The sequence below is a fragment of the Myotis lucifugus genome, unplaced genomic scaffold (genome assembly GCF_000147115.1).
Source record: "Myotis lucifugus unplaced genomic scaffold, Myoluc2.0 scaffold_5, whole genome shotgun sequence".
NCBI classification, from domain to species: domain Eukaryota; kingdom Metazoa; phylum Chordata; class Mammalia; order Chiroptera; family Vespertilionidae; genus Myotis; species Myotis lucifugus.
The window spans coordinates 10,165,948-10,183,640 of NW_005871053.1; the positions used below are offsets into that span (position 1 = coordinate 10,165,948).

The following is a 17,693-nucleotide window of genomic DNA, read 5'->3' on the forward strand; positions in this document are numbered from 1 at the left end:
ATTTTCAAGTCAGATGTACTTCAAGCAAAAAAATGATCCCAATGCAGTTTATGAGTTTGCACTTCAAAAATCTGATATTCCTTAAAATTATCTTACAGCATTTTTGCTAAAATTCAATGATGCAGAAAGAAGTTCACAGTCTGCCCTATTGTAGGTGTGAAATGGGAACATCTTGGCTCAGTGGATAGAGCATCAGTCTGTGGACTGAGGTCCTGGGTTCGATTCTGGTCAGGGGCACATGACCGAGTTTAGATATTAGCATTAACTAAACCATAGTGACCTAGACTGGCCATATTAATGCTTATAGTTGGATCTCCATGTTTCCCAGGAAAAAGACAATCACTAACTTTTTGTGAAAAAATATTTAAAATGTCACAGTTCCAGTATTGCAGTTATCAATGTAAAGTGCATTTGATATTTATTAATTAAAATTTCCCAATTAGAAAAAAAGATGATCACAATGGTAAGTGGAAAACCAGGAACTGTAGTGCCTTAGAAGCCAAAGGAGGGTAGGTCAATAGTATCAAATGCTAGTGCTTATTATTAGAATACCCTTCATTCCACATACTTTTATAATCCAAATCCTACCCGTTCTTTAAGGCTTAGATCAAATGCAAACCCAAAACACTCTGATTCCCTTGCTTACATAAATAATAAAAGATTCCCTCAACTCCCATGTTATTTTTTCTGTACCTATCTTAAGATACTTATTACTTTATTTTTAAAATATATTCTTATTGATTACAGAGAGGAAGGAAGAGGGAGAGAGAAAAATCAGCAAAGAGAGAGAATCATTGTTCAGCTGCCTCCTGCACTCCCCACGGTGGGGATCGAGCCTGCAACCCAGGCCAACCCAGGCATATGCCCCGATGGGGAACTGAACTGTGAACTCCTGGTTCATAGGGACACTCAATCACTAAGCCATGCGGGCCGGGCTTTACTACTTTAAAACTCAAGTAAATATAAAGTGAAAGTTAAGTGTTTTATTTCAACCCCTTCTCCCTGCCAATACTATCTCCAGGGGTATTAAGTACTTTACCAGTTTAGATAAACACTTTCTTAAAAAGCAAAAATAAGATCCCAATATTCACCTTTTTCTGCTTGTTACAATTAATATAGCCATTAAATAAATTATCTTCCCACTCCATTAATGAGGAAATTGAGGCACAGGAGGTAAACTAAATTGCCCTAAGTCACAGACCAAGTGGTGGAGCCAGATTTGAACCCAGGCAATCTGGCTTCAGAGCCTGTATAACAACTGTTACTTCCCACACATGTATTCTTAATGTACTTGCAATATTTAGGTTATAGACTTAAATACCTTATTTACTTTGAACTTTTGTTGTGCCTCTATTGCCATATCTTCATTGAATCCTTGCATTAACTTTTCCCGAGTAAAACAGGGCAAATCTTGACAAAGCTTCACAAGTACAAAGTCTCTTAAGTTCACATAGCTTTCAGATGGATCTTCCGCTAAAGAAATAAAGCAAAATAACATTTCCTTTACTCGACATAATGTCTTTATCATTTACAATCTCAATATACATGCTAGTCTAGAAAGGCAAATTTTCTTAAAACAATTATACATATACAAAAGTTACAATGTGAAAGGATTATTCATTATAAATCAAATAATAATAATATTTTTGCCCAATAAAATTATAGGTGCAATCCTTTTGCAAAGACGTATTTATTTGTGAAATTAGAGCTATTCTTCAAATTTAAACTTTAAAAATATATATTTTAATTGACTATGCATCTTAGTTTTATTTTCAATTAAAATAGCTGTTTAAACAAGAGATTAAGGTTTGGATAATCAATCCAAACGCAAATATTTTCTAATATCTAAGGGTTCCAAAGCTCAACTTATATAACTCCCTTACTTTAATCCAATAACCTTTATAGTTTGCAATACTTCTTTCACTTCATTAAAAAAATTCTTCCTTTATAAAAGCATATCTTTTTTATTTAGAGAGTAAAATGAGACTATGATATCGATCCTTACTTCACTGCATCTGAGTAGCATAAATCTTCCTTTATGTTTGTCTATGTTATCTACATTAGAGTAAGTAGCAGACAAGGAAAACATCAAAACATGATGGGTAAAAAGAATACTGCACAATCAGAGAACATGAGCTTGAGGACTACTCTGTCATTTACATGGACAAGTCACCTTAATTCTCTAAGTCTTCATTTTCCGATCAGTAGAGGCTTAAAAACAAAGAATGTTAAAATCTGAGCTAATTCATGGATCACAAGACTTAATATTGTTACAGTATCAATAATACTCTACAAATTATTCAATGCAACCCCTATCAAAATCCCAGCTGGCCTTTTTGTTTCAGAAATTAACAAACTCATTCTAAAATTCATATGGATATGCAAAGAACCCAGAAGAGACAATACAAATTTGAAAAAGAACAAAAGTTAGAGGACTCACATTTCTTAATTTCACAACTTACTACAAAGCTACAGTAATCAAGCACAGGATAGATATATATATCAAGGAATTGAATTGAAAATTAAAAATAAACCCATATATTTGCGGTCCATTTTTGAGAAGTACAGACAATTCAATGAGGGAAAGAACAGTCTTTTAACAAATGATACTCAGACAAAGGGATCGCCAGAAACCAAAGAATGAAGTTGGACCCCCTTTCCTCACACCACACAAAAATGAACTCAATATGGATTATAGACCTAAATGTAGGAGATAAAGCTATAAAACTCTTAGATGAAAAAAGGAGTAAATCTTCACGACTTTTGGGTTAGGCAATGGTTTCTTAGATAACAGAACCAAAACACAAGCAACAAAAGAATAGATAAATTAGGCTATATAAACATTTAAAACTCTTGTGCTTCAAATTATACCATTAAGAAAATGAAGAAACAACCCCACAAGGGTAAAAAATATTTACAAATCATATATATACGAGACCTGTATTTAGACTTCTTAAAAAATGTTTATAATTCAGTAAGAAAAAGACAACCCAATTTTAAAAATGGGCAAAGGAAGTATACACACATTTCTCAAGAAGATATACAAATGGACAATAAGCACATGAAAAGATGCTTAACATCATTAGCCACAAGGAAATCAAAATCAAAGGAAATACCATTTCATGTCCACTAGAATGACTAGAATAAAAAAGACAGTAACAAATATTTATGGTGTGGAGAAATTGCAACCCTCATACACTCCTTGTGGAAATGTAAAATGGTACAGCCACTGTGAAAAATAGTGAGATGGTTCCTCAAAAGATGAAACATAGTAACCATACTCTCCATAATTTCTGCTCCTAGGTATGTACCCAAGGAATATAAAAACATTTCCACTGTCAAATGCAACTCTCTCTTCATAATTCTTGAAGAAACAAATCATTGATTCTATTTATAAAGTTACACAATTGAGAAGTATTCAAATGTGCAATATATCTTAAGATACTGATATGGTCAAAATGAAGATGGCTCAAGATATAAAGAATCATTTAGTATTTTACTTTAAAATTAAGTGCTAAAAAAGAAAGGTGGCAATTACACCACAAACACCTATGTATCCTGTAACACAGGCCATAGATGGTAAGTTTTAATTATCACTCTATCTGGCTCTATGTCAAGTAAGCAAAAGGCCATCTCAATATAAAGAATATCCTGAATTGCAAAAGGAGATCCAAAGCCTGCAAAAAATCCACAAAGTTAAGAAAAAAAAACCCCACACAAAATAATGAAGAAACAGGCAACTAAAATGACTTAGAGGAGAAAATTCCACTTTTTAAAAGGACTGGGTATGGAATCTAGAACTATCTTAGTGAGAACAGCTGATAAGGCATTTTTAGTATTTATAATGCTGAGAAATGTTAACGCTGAAAATAAAGGCTGATACCCCAGTTTTCAAATTCAGAAGTCCTTTAGCATGTTTAGCCTATTCTCTTAACAGACTTCAGTTTGCAAAGAATAAAGGCTACCATTATTGATGACTCTTCACTGAAATTTAAGAAATGAAATTCTTTATCTGCTAATTGGTGCTAAGTATCAAGGACTTTATTGGTTGGAACAGACAGAAGAAAGTGGTTAAGAGGCTTCACAGAAACAACCCGTGCTGACACATTACCCACTAGAGAAGACAAAGACTACTACTTATGTGAACTCCAGATTAAAATCACCACAAAAAAAGTCCCTTCATGTAGCACCTAGTCCAAACTCTATAAACAGAAGCTAAACAATTTTCAGCTTAGCTAAAAAGAAGTGTTATCATTTGTATTATGTTTCTATATTTTACAAGTCACTAAGTTAGTGAAGGTGTAACAAAACTTTTGATATTAATTAACTTTAGTAATGACTGCTTTATCGTCCAAGCTTCTAAACCATTTCACAGTAGGAAAGTCACATGAAAACATAATTCAACTCTATAAACATGGAACTCCCTTTTAAAAACATGCTTTCCCTCCAATTTATTAATCTACAGGATCAATTCAAAATCTGTTTTGGGGTAACTTTAACCCCTAGAGTGCCGGGGAGAGCGATCGCGCTCCTCCTGTCTTTCGCCAAAAGTGCCGGAAGCACTATCAAAGCTTCGAAATGGCGTCCAGTTCTAAGTCTGCTTTTATTAGTGATGATGATATTGCTAAATATGTCAATGTAGTAAAGGTTTCCTTAAGTTTTTGAATATGTAACTTCATTTACTTGCGATTCATAATTTTTTTCCTAAACTGCTGTAAAATCAGCAAAAATGCCTTGGCAATTTTAGCATAGTTCCTAGGATATTGGTTGGCACTCAAAGGGTTAATTCTACTTAGCCTGGGCAAGCAAAACCACTATATTACATGAAAAAGGAAGACACTAATAATCTGCCTACTAGCCTGCTTATATACTTTAGTCCCACATTCAGTGTATTTTTTTGATGTCATTAAACAAATTGACAAAATTCCAAAATAGCATTTTTAAAAGGTTTGTTTTTTTGTGCATGTTGTGTTAATAGTTTTAAAAACAAAGATGTATTAAAACTCTTATAGAATTAATAACATGTAATATCTAATTTGGATGTGAATATCTGGTACAGTAGTTTTCTTGGGGCAGGGGGGAGGTGACTTTCAGTTCAATCAGCAACTTTATGAGTAACAAATTTGCAACAGTGTTACTCAAGAATGAAATAATGACAATATAAATGTTCCTTGGGCCACTTGGTTCTTTGATAGTTCACATTTACCTATTATCTATCATCTGTAACTCTGTCTAATGATGACTTTTCCATTAAAGAGTCTCTTTTCCTCTTCATAATACCATTTCTATGGCTAATTCACACTAAAAGATGTTTTCAAAACAAATAGGCCTACATTACACCTTATAAACTACTATTGTGAAGACATGCAATTTGGGAATATAAAACACACTCTTTAAGAAATGTGTATTCTATTCAGGAACTACTTATTTGGCTTTTTTTTCCCTCAGTAAGTTTTAGAATATTCTGCCCCTACATGAAAATTTGAGCATGGTCTCTGAGCAATGCAACTGTTTGCTGAATAAAATGAACAAATAAGTTATACCATACTTACAACATATTCATGCCTAACCAAGATTTCCCAATATATATTCAATAAAGTATCTTCAATTTGTTCAATTAATAAGCACTTCATATGTAGAGATGTAATCCAATACCACAAAAGCTTATGATTTAAGCCATCTTTAGACAGTGCCAAAAAGACCCAAGGACAATGCTGTTTAAAATAGAATACTTATCTCTGCCCAAAAAAAAGATCCGCAAATTTTTTTCTAGAAAGTCTCTTTCAGTACAAATCAAAACTTACATACCTGTAATATCAAGAACAGAAGGAGATGCAATGTAATATCTATGAACTGTTTCAAGAAGTCGAGCACCATGGCCTTGACCTTGAAATGGAGTCAATATCAGCATCTGACTACAGTAAAGAAATGATTTTAAAGTTAAAATATCACAACATGACCAGTTTAAAAATTGCAAATAGAGTATTATGAACATTTTAAAATCTGCATGACTTTTTTTTCAATCAACTGTCAAAAAAATCCAAAAATTATCAAGATATTCCAAATTGGGTTAATTTTCCTCACTGTTTCCCAGGGAACAATGAAATAAATCAGTACACAGCCAATGAATAATGGTGATTTTTTAAAAACAAATCAACACTATTATAACAAGTATTGGAAACTTCAGCAGTTCCTTCTTCTGAAATAAAAGGCAGGGCACGTGTTATACTGCCAATTACCTTACACGTGGCCGGGTTTTGTCTGGGTACACATAGTAATTATAGACTGTCATGTAGCCTACGGTCGCAAAGAGCGTAGCTCCATCCTTATTATACTTCTCAAATCTGCAGATAAAACAGAAAGCCAAGCAGGTCAATTACAGTCACGCTCCCATGCAGTGTCCATTTTCTTTTCCATTCTCTGACTGAATTTTCAGTGTCAGCAAGCTACTCTGTGAGGGCCCAATGGGTACACCTGCTATGTTCTGAATGTACAATTCACCACTTAATTGGTGTGCAGCAACTTGGATAAATCAGACCTCTTTACATCACTTCAGTGCACTTGCCTATTATAAAGATGAATAGGTGGCAAGTAAAAGAAAACATAGGCAAAGCTCATTTTACTGTTTAAGCCTACATTCAGGGCCCTAACGGACAACAGCATTTAATTCAGCTCTATTCTCAAAGTCTCCCAAAGCATAATGAAGGAAAACTCAAGCCTCATAAACAATAGTTTTTCTTTCCTGGGAAAAATATCATTATACTGTCCCAATAATTGGGTCGCCACAATTAAAATGCTAGCTTTGTGGAGGTAATAAGGTCTACTGTTGCTTTAGAACTGTACTTACACTAGAAAGTAGTGCCATCTTTCATCATCCACGTCAATAAAGCTAGCAGTTTCAATAAACCACATCAAAAAGGTCTGAAGCCTTTCATGATATTCTCGAAAGCCTCTACATGTCATGTCAGCCTAGGGAAAAAGCCAGGAAAAGTCAGGTGAAACTCATCACAGAGGTACGTGAAAATGTGGAGAACACAAAACAATCCTGTGGGAAAATGTTTAGAAGTTTCAGATTAAGATGTGTACACAGACACACACAAAATATATCTTTGTTTTCAAAGCTGACAAAACTTTGTTTCCTGAAGTTAGAATAAATCACTGAAAATAACAACAAAACAGCACACGGGTTCCTTTTAGCTAAGAAATATTTAGACTTATTTTTACCTTGTATATCTGAAAGGTAAAGTTTTCCCCTGTTGGACTTAGAACAGAGTATGTATGGAGTAAGGTTCCAAATGGCTTGAAATCAACTTCTTTTTCCAGTAAAGAAAGAAAATCATTTGTGTTTGTGCAAAATCCAGGTGGAATGATTTGTCTAATTTTGCCCTCGACATCATCTGCCTAAGGAATGGAGGTGAAAGGACATAAAAATACATTAATAACAAATTTTACTTTTAGTTAAATATGCTTAATTTCTTTGAAATTGACAAAACTTACAAAAACCAAAAAACTTTAAGTTCATAGTTAAACTAAAAAGTAAAAAGTAAACATGTAGTGAACTGGGAAAGGATAAGTTTCATGTACATTAGATACTGCCACACAAATCTGAGACTAAAGCATAACATAGAAATGAAAAAGAGGCAAGTAGCGTGAAATCAAGTGCAAGAATGAGAGCTACTGAAATTTCTAATATCATGTATAAAATGCTTACTATATCCCTTCAAGACAGTTTGAACTGGCCAAAACAAAGACAGCTTATTATTTAATGTGTGTCAAGGAGACCATATTATCCAAGACATGAAAAGATCACCCGCAGTAGTGACGTGAAGCTAGGGTATGACCAAAGTAACAACCTCACAAAGAACAAATAGACAGGTCATAACTCCCTCAGACACCAAACTCAAAATTAAGATAATTTTTAAATTATACCCTCTTAGGAAATACATAAATTATATGAATATATTATCCACTCATCCCTATAATGTGACATAATTCTTATGGACTTAGATTTGTGACAGTAAAAAAGAGACAAGTCTGGACAACAAAATTAAATTCAGAGATTAAAATTACCCTTGTTAAACAACCTCAATGAATGTTAAAACTATCAGCTGAGCAGACTTCATAATCCTTTTCAAACCCCCAAAAGACCACTTGATTGAATACATTTACTACTTCTCTTTAACCATGAATATTTGATGAAGTCTTACAATAAAGTATTACTGCTTCTCACCAGGCAATAAAACTTAATGAATTGGTCTCAACTTAACAAAACCTTATCCTTCAATACAGTCCCTAAAAGCCTGACATTACATTCAACAAAATGAGCTTGCATACTATTCAAACTTTTTTTCTGAACAATGAGGCCAGGTTTTTACTTAATGGAGTTTGCCATGAGTTCAGCTGTAATGTTTGTATTGTATCTATTTCCACAAGGACTGACACAAGAACACTTTGTGTTAACTTACTAAGCAGCTCTTTCATACCGTTTACATGCATGATGGGTATTAGTTCTAACCAAGACCCTTGCTACTTAGCATTCAAAACAGGGAAATTAAGATGCTTAGGACAAAATACACTACAAAAGGCTAATACAACATGCTACTAATTCCTGTCCTTTCAACCATTTTTTAACTAAGTAGAAGCAATGCACCTGCAGATGAATAGCACTTTATTATCATTCAGTTACATTTTAGGATACAGAACCAAGGATGGAGTTTATCACAAACAAGTTCTATTTTCAGTGCTTTGGTACCACCAACATTTATATATATCTTATTTATAGCCATAAAAAAGAGAGCTATTATTTAAAATATAGCTCTTCAACATTTTGCCCAACAGCTTATTTCTAATATGTACACTAGTCCTTGCAATCCATTTACATTCAAGATCAAATAAACTGCATTTGATAGGATTATTTTTATTTTAAAAGTACTGTTTGATAAATATTTCTCCTTGAAACTGTTATCTAATGTGAAGAAACCATCTTAAGCATATTTTATATAATCTGTACAATTTCAATAATTACAAGAGGAAATTGTAATAAAAAGGATAGTTTTAATAGGTCTGTTGTGTGGCAACCAAAATCCAGAGTACTGATGGGTAAAGTAGTGTAATTTTAGTTCAAGTTTAAAAAAAGAAACACTACTTAAATAAAGAGGTTTATTATCTACCAGTTTCAAAGAAAACACTTCAAGGCATTTATAATGTATATAATTTTAACTTTTTAAAAACATTCCCTATGTTCTGTCTTCTCAACAAGGCATTGCAAAGCATGATCAAATAAGTTCACATATCTTGCATCAAATGTCCTTCAAATGTTTCTTAGACACTCCTAAGTTTCAAGTAGCAGTTCTGGTAGAAGACACAACAACACAAAAGTATGAACACAATAAAACTGAAAGAGAGTTAATGTTTAACTTTCAAAAGATACCTATTTATTGTAATAAATAGTTTCAAATAAGTATTTTGCTTTGGGCAAGTTTACACATTACTTTAAGAACTTTCACAGGGGAATAAAAGGCTAAGTTTAAAAACAAGAAATTTATTATTTATAACAGGTTAGAGAAAATGTACAGGGTAGGACAAAAGTAGGTTTACAGTTGTATGGAAAATAATTCAATAATTAATAAATAATAACACAAGAATAAACTCTATTCCTGGTACTCACAACTGTAAATCTACTTTGGTCCCACCCTGTGTATCTGATATGTTACATAAAAACAAATAGTTTTTCAAATCTAGAATTCAGAACTTCGCATCACTAAAGGAAAACTGTTTACATTTCTCTATTAAATGGATTGTGCCTTAGGAAAAAAAATTCTATAAACATCATGTTTTTGAGATCTGTATTCCTCGTTTTCCAAAGGAATAAATATATTTTAGTTCAGTTAAATATTCATTTCTCATAATGGATTACTGGCCAAATAAAATCTTTCAAGATGAAATAAACTCTATCTAATCATTTTAATTGAATGTCGAACTAAAGATTAACTGAAACTTTAAGCCCAAGGATTGTGGCTAAAAGTTTGGATTCCATTTCTGAAGATCGCTGAAAAATTCCCTATCTTGAAGAACATTATTCTAAACTTCAATTAAAATTATACAAAAACATAGTTAATAAAAGGATAACAAATTAAGCTGAATACATCAAGAATTCAGAATAAAACCTAGTACATTTTATTAATAAAGTCATGCCTTACAAATGTTTTCCTAACATTTGTCAGCATTTTTTTAAAAGGGAAAGTATAAAAGTAACTATTCTATTTAGGTCTTATATTAGGTGAATTATGATGAAATGTTTTAGATTGTATACTCTCTCACTATGGTCATTTCAACTTCTGACTTCTATACTTTGTTACATATGTTCCTATGAAGCAATTTTTGCTTTTCCTCATCACTGCTTAAAGCAAGGTGCCTGAGAATAACTGGTAGTCTGCTATAATAGAAATATGTTTACACTTGCCCTAACCGGTTTGGCTCAGTGGATAGAGCATCGGCCTGCGGACTGAAGGGTCCCAGGTTTGATTCCGGTCAAGGGCATGTACCTGGGTTGCGGGCACATCCCCAGTAGGGGGTGTGCAGGAGGCAGCTGATCGATGTTTCTCTCTCATCGATGTTTCTAACTCTCTATCTCTCTCCCTTCCTCTCTGTAAAAAATCAATAAAATATATTTTTTAAAAAAAATCAATAAAATATATATATTAAAAAAAAAAGAAATGTTTACACTTACATTTGTATTTATACACATTTGAAAACCAAATTACACTAAGTCCTCACTTAATGTCATTGCTAAGTTCCATAATTTTAAGTGAAACGATGAGTAATGAAACCAATTTTACCACAGGATAATTGATGAGTTTATACATGAGTTAAGTTCCTACAGCATATAAGCAATGTTATACTCGTAATGACTCTGAATGAAAAAATTATTCAAGGACCTGCTATACCTGCAGTGTCTTAACCTAACAGCACCATTTGTCTAAATTTGTCTATGGAGAGTTATTTTTGAAACAATAATTTTAAAGGCATGTTAAGTAGGTGGTACCTACTGTCCTTTATTTGGCTAAAATGGCAAAGTTAACATTAACTATAATTCAAAGAATACCTAAGATATGCTATAAAAGCAAGTGAAGGAAATGCATATCTACTTAATTTAAGCTCAATTTTAAATTCTCAGGGAGGGAAGAAAGGGGGAATGAGAAGAGATAAACCAAAGAACTTATATACTTACTAGAGGCCCAGTGCACGAAATTGGTGCATGGGTAGGGATGGTCCCTAAGCCTGGCTGGTGATCAGGGCCGATCGGGGCCTTCCGGCTGCCGGCCGGGGCCTTCCTTCATTCCGCGCCGCCCCGATGGTCAGCGCACATCATAGTGAGCGATCAAACTCCCGGTCTCCCAGTCAAACTCCCAAGGAGACACTTTGCATATGAGCCTTTTATATATATAGATAGAAGATATGTACAGCCCATCGATACAGACAATAATGTGGTGAAGGCCTGGGGGAGGGGAGGGCTGGGCGGAGGGAGATATGGGGGGGGTGGAATGGGCCATCTGTAATACTGTCAATAATTTTAAAAATACATTAAAAAAATAAAAAATTGGAATCTAAACATTTTTTAAAATTCTCTGACAATATTTAAGTTGTAAAAATTTGATTACTGTTAGAGAAATTAATAAAACTTTTTCACCAATGGAAAACCAATGGTTGTTATTATGTTTGTTTATATTACATTAGTGTTTTGCTACATGAACTCACAAAAAAATTCCAAAATAAAAACCTCAATATATGATTTTATTTATTTATTTTTTAAAAATATATTTTATTGATTTTTTACAGAGAGGAAGGGAGAGAGATAGAGAGTCAGAAACATCGATGAGAGAGAAACATCGATCAGCCGCCTCCTGCACATCCCCCACTGGGGATGTGCCTGCAACCCAGGTACATGCCCTTGACCGGAATCGAACCCGGGACCCTTCAGTCCGCAGGCCGACGCTCTATCCACTGAGCCAAACCGGTTTCGGCCCTCAATATATGATTTTAAATCTAAACATATAATTTTTAAAATTTTCTATAATCAATAAAAAAACTTTAAAATAATATATTATTGATATTTATACTCCGTAAAAAGGATATACTCATAAAGAGCACTCAAAATTATTTTTAAAAAGAGTATAGTGAAATATTATTAGTCTAATAAAGATTATTTTTTTATTTCCTCAAGATTAGCTTTTTGTAAATGTGCAGGGTTTTTCTGTAAGAAGCTAAAGAATCCAGAAAAAAATCTTAAAATCTGCTCTTACCTACTCACAAATTCAATCCATATATAGGAGACAACATAAATAGATTACTGAAATTCACAGATAATACCTTATCCATGTATTAAAACCTTCTCTACCAAACCTTTCCCAGAAATGCTAACAATAGCAGGACTGAACAATCCTAGTTACACACCCTTTCACTTAAAACCAATGAAACTACCTCAAGAGAGAGCAGGAGGTATTAATAAAAGCAAAGGTCAGGGATAACCATAAAATGAACAATCAGTGTCTGAATAATCAAGTTTACTGTACTGTACAATTCAGAATAATTATAGCTGCCTTTAAAGATGAAGGCTAGTGGAGATATTTTATAGGCATCTTAATTGTCACTAAAAAACTTTAGATGCAACTAGAGAAGTCTGCATGGAAAATAAAAAGAAGTAACAATGAAAGATTAATGTAATGGCAAAATTCTAGTAAGCAAACTTATAAGCAGATTTGCTGTGGTTTCTGATCATCTAAAAGGGTATATTTTTCATATACAAAAATGCTACATAGTATAGTCTGCAAAATCTCATGTAATAGTCTCAAACCTCACACACCTAAAACAAAAATTTTGATTACCCCCTAAATCTTTTCCAATCTTTTCTATTTTGTTTAATAGTACCACTATTTTTTTAAGCAGTGGGGTCTTCCTTATTCCTCTTTCCAAAATATATCCTCAATAAAACAACTGAATGCAGTAACACTACAATGTTCTGGTCTCCTTTCTTTCAGTCTTGCCCCCCTACAGTGTGTTCTTTGCATAACAGCCAGAATCATTTAAAAAGTAAAAACCGTATCATAGGACCCCCGCGTACTTAAATCCTTTAAATGCTATCAACTATTCTTACCCCACATGATCTAGTTTTGCCAAGCCCTTCAATCATCTACTACCCTTTCTTCCATCACCAATGATTTAATGATGGTGATCTTCCTGGACTACAAAAATGCCAAAAGTGTTCTCATTTCAGGGCCTTTGCATATGGTGGTCCTTTTGCTAACTAAGCTCTTCCCTTACATGGCTGGCCCTTCTTCATTTAAAAACCAGCAAAATGTTTCTTCATAACACTATCTAAATTTAATTTGTTTATTTACTACTAGAGGCCCAGTGCACGAAATTTGTGCATGGAAGGGGTCCCTAGGCCTAGCTGGCAATCAGGGCCTATTGGGGCTGTCTCGCCCAGTCCCTGGAGGCCTGCTGCCAGCTGCTGGTCAGAGGCTGCTGGACGGGGCCTGCCAGACGGGGAGGGAGAGGAGGAGGGACCAGGGGAGGTTAGCTGTGGGAGTGCACTGACCACCAGGGGGCAGCTCCTGCATTGAGCGTCTGCCCCCTGGTGGTCAGTGCACGTCATAGTGACTGGTCAACCAGTCGTTCTGGTTGTTCAGTCGTAAGAGTCGCTTGGGCTTTTATATATATAGATTTGTTTACTGACTGTTACTCTTGGCTAGAATATAAGCTCCATGAGAGCAGCAACTTTGTTTTGTTTGCCACTATATCCCTGGCATCAAGAAAACAGAAGGCATTATGGAATGAACATTCTTGCTGCAAGCTGAGATAGAAGAGGCAAGCCCATTTCCTAACATCCACTACCTATTCTCTCTTTTTTATTTATTTTTTATTGATTTTAGAGAGGGAGAGGGAGAGAGAGATACAAATATCAATGATGAGAGAGAATCATTGATTGGCTGCATCCTGCATGCCCCCTACTGGGGATCAAGCCTGCAACCAGGAATCGAACCCGGGACCATTCAGTCTGCAGGCTGACACTCTATCCACTGAGCCAAATCGGCTAGGGCTACCCATTCTCTTTTCATAAGGGGGAAAAAGTGTTTGCTTGAACATATAATTTAAATAAATGATCTTCGACCATGAAGCAAATAATCCTACAAAAAGACATTATAAAAGATTGATTCCTTACTCGCAACACAGTACCTCTAAATGGGAAAACTTGGCTTTCAAGAATGGAACAATTAGAAGTCAATGCAAATACATAGCTATTTTCACTGCACATAGCATTTGAAAGATTTGTCAATAATTACGTCAATAGTTCCTTTGGAAGAAATCAATTCAACACTATCAGCTGGAACTTAAAAACCCACCAAAATCCTCAAACAACCAGTGAATTTTGTACAACACAAGAGAAAATACCACCTGCATTTTTAATTATAGTATCTAGCTGGGCTTGAGAATTTAACAATCTAATAAGAAATACTTGACTATGGAAAACTACATTTTAATAAGTCTGTGTTAAATGCTACTTTAGTTAAGATTAAATCTTTTCAAACATCAAATCACCATGACTACAGCATTACTCAGAAATACTTTTAAATCTGCAAAATTTAAAAAAATTTTCAAGGGATATAAACCACTGAATAAAACAAATACTGTATTAAATAAAGTTATATATTATTTATCTGACAAGTTTAGTCATCTTGAACAGGGCTGGGAAGTGGGAAGTAAGTGCTCAAACTATTTCTGACACTAAAGTTGAATAATGGATATAAAAGACTATTTTAGACCTCTTTTATTCTATAGCTAAGTCATGTAACAGTTCCATTAAGCTTACCAATATGGTATTTTCACCCATAAGGGGACTATCTGCAAAGAGAAGCACCTCACAACAGCAGGAAATTGAGATTTTATAGCATAAAAGTATGGGAGTGGGGAAAAAATAAAGTATACATTGTAAAAACAGAAATAAAACTAATAAGCACAAGAGCCTGGGCCCATTTAGAGCTGGTCATAAATAGTCCTAACATTTTTAAATAGGATATTACTATACATTATGCCTATTATCATTATCTCCTAGTACAATTTTTTTAAAATATATTTTTATTGATTTCAGGTAGGGAGAGAGAGATATAAACATCAATAATGAGAGAGAATCATTGATCGGCTGCCTCCTACACGCCTCCACACTAGGGATCGAGCCCGCAATCTAAGCATGTGCCCTGACCAGGAATCAAACTGTGATCTCCTGGTTCATGGGTTGATACTCAACAACTGAGCCATGCAAGCTGGGCTCTCTTAGTACAATCTTGATTATTTACTAGTTGTGTGACCTTGGGCACACAAGTAAAAGTCCTTTACAATAAAACCAAAAAAAAAAAAAATTAAGTAATAGTAAAAGACCATATCAACCAGTCCAAATAATGAAAGGATATTCTAACAAAAAAATATAGGGGTATGAGCTTGGCTAAAGATTTAAGTCAGAAGTTTAAAGTCAGTTTAAAGCCTTGGGAAAGTTGACTTCATTGTTAATGCTTTAAGAACTGCTACTTCTACAAAAGAAAGTATGGCATTCAGTATGTACTAATACATAAGATCTTCATTTTCCACATTATAATTTTCTGCCTAGTTGTATGTAGCAGTATTATCAATAATATGACTGATTTTATCTGATAAAACTTGCTGGCTTCATAGGTCCAAACAATAAGAGCCTTTATTACAAAATGAAATTTCCAAGTTTCCATTTTATAAAGGTGACTGTGACAAAAATGTCATTTAATTTTTAAAAAATTAACTCTGTGAAGTAATTATTTTTATTTTTTATTTTTATTGGTTTCAGAGAGGAAGGGAGAGGGAGAGATAGAAACATCAATGATAAGAGATGATCATTGATCGGCTGCCTCCAGCACACCCCCTACTAGGGATCAAGCCCACAACCCAGGCATGTGCCCTTGACCGGAATCGAAACCAGGACTCTTAGGCCTGCAGTCTAAACTGGCTAGGGCTCTGTGAAGTAATTCTTGATGAAAGTTTTAATGCCTTTAAATAGGAGTGCCCAGAAACAGAACAAGTCTAAAACATGATTTTCTTAAATCTCTTCAAAGATTCATGTCCATCCCCAAAAATGCAAAATACACCCACACCCAGGCCAACATCCCAAAAAGTTTTAACCATTCCAGCATTAACTCAAGTCCAAAATATCATCATCTAAGTTATCTAAATCAAGTATGGGTCAGACTCTGGCTATGACATAATATGGAACAAAATTTGTTTCCAGTTGAAACTAGAAGTTATCACTTCCAAAATACAACGGTAAAACAGGCATAGGATAAAAGTTATAGATTCTCCCATTTCAAAGGGAGAAAGTGGTAGGAAGACAGAAGTCACTAGACCAAGCAATCTCAAAGTCCAGCAAGTCAAATTCCATTATATTTCAAGGCTTGGGAATTCTGTGATCTGTGGCTCTACCCTCTGGGCTTAAAACTCCACTCTTAGCCCTAGCCGGTTTGGCTCAGTGGATAGAGCGTCGGCCTGCGGTCTTAGGGGTCCCGGGTTCTATTCCGGCCAAGGGCATGTGCCTTGGTTGCAGGCACATACCCAGTGGGGAGTGTGCAGGAGGCGGCTGATCGATGTTTCTCTCTCATCGATGTTTCTAACTCTCTGTCCCTCTCCCTTCCTCTCTGTAAAAAAATCAATAAAATATATTTAAAAACAAAACAAAAAAAAACCTCCACTCTTAGAGTCATTCTTGCTTTTCTTTTTTCTTTTGAAAAATATGTTTTTATTGATTTTTTTAGAGAAAGGGAAACATCAATCAGCTGCCTCCTGCATGCACCAGGGATCAAACTGAAACCTGCGCATGTGCCCTGACCGGGAACTGAACCAGCAACCTTTCAGTGCATAGGATGATGCTCAACCAACTGAACCACACCAGCCAGGGCCATTCTTCCTTTTCTTGAAGGGTATTTGCAGCTGTTTCCTGCTTATTGAATTTTGAAAGTTCATCAGCCTTCCCTCATCTGGTCAGTCCAAACTGGCAGTGTTTTTGCTGATAAAATATTCTCAAAACTCTTGTGAGTCACCTGTGTATGCCACGAGGGTTCTCATCGTTAGATACGTAAGATGGTTCTCCACAGATCTTCCCTGATCTCTCTATTCCAGCCGTGGGCAAACTACGGCCCGCGGGCCGGATCCGGCCCGTTTGAAATGAATAAAACTAAAAAAAAAAAAGACCGTACCCTTTAATGTAATGATGTTTACTTTGAATTTATATTAGTTCACACAAACACTCCATCCATGCTTTTGTTCCGGCCCTCCGGTCCAGTTTAAGAACCCATTGTGGCCCTCGAGTCAAAAAGTTTGCCCACCCCTGCTCTATTCAATCTCTATTCCTGGCTTTTGCTGAGACTACTGAGGAAATCTGAAAGGTTTCCTCATGCAAAAGGTTATCTAGACACCCTCCTCGCTTTCTCTTCATAGCTACAGTTTCCTGACAATGAATCTCCTAATTTTAGTGTCTGCTGAAAACTGGATAGGCTGAGAATCTCCCAAATCATCAAGTCCTGAATCTTTTTTGCTCTAACAAGTTACCACAAACTTAGAAGCTAACCACAACAGAAACTATTCTCTCACAGTCTAGCAGCAAAGTCTAAACCCAGTAT

The 17,693-nt window shown here is 34.9% G+C and overlaps 1 protein-coding gene across 4 annotated transcripts in view; it reads right to left on the reverse strand.

Moving 5' to 3' along the window:
• The window catches only part of HAT1 (histone acetyltransferase 1), a 48,058-nt gene that overhangs the window by 13,698 nt on the left and 16,667 nt on the right, over positions 1–17,693 (reverse strand). For 3 of the 4 annotated variants that reach the window (XM_006083138.3, XM_023744887.1, XM_023744890.1), the window contains exons 5-9: positions 7,225–7,401; positions 6,848–6,969; positions 6,240–6,344; positions 5,809–5,915; positions 1,322–1,473 (exon numbers count right to left, since the gene is read on the reverse strand). In XM_006083138.3, coding sequence (XP_006083200.1) covers positions 1,322–1,473; positions 5,809–5,915; positions 6,240–6,344; positions 6,848–6,969; positions 7,225–7,401 — 663 coding nt within the window. The remainder of the gene's footprint in view (positions 1–1,321; positions 1,474–5,808; positions 5,916–6,239; positions 6,345–6,847; positions 6,970–7,224; positions 7,402–17,693) is intronic. The other variant, XM_023744896.1, reaches the window with a different exon arrangement.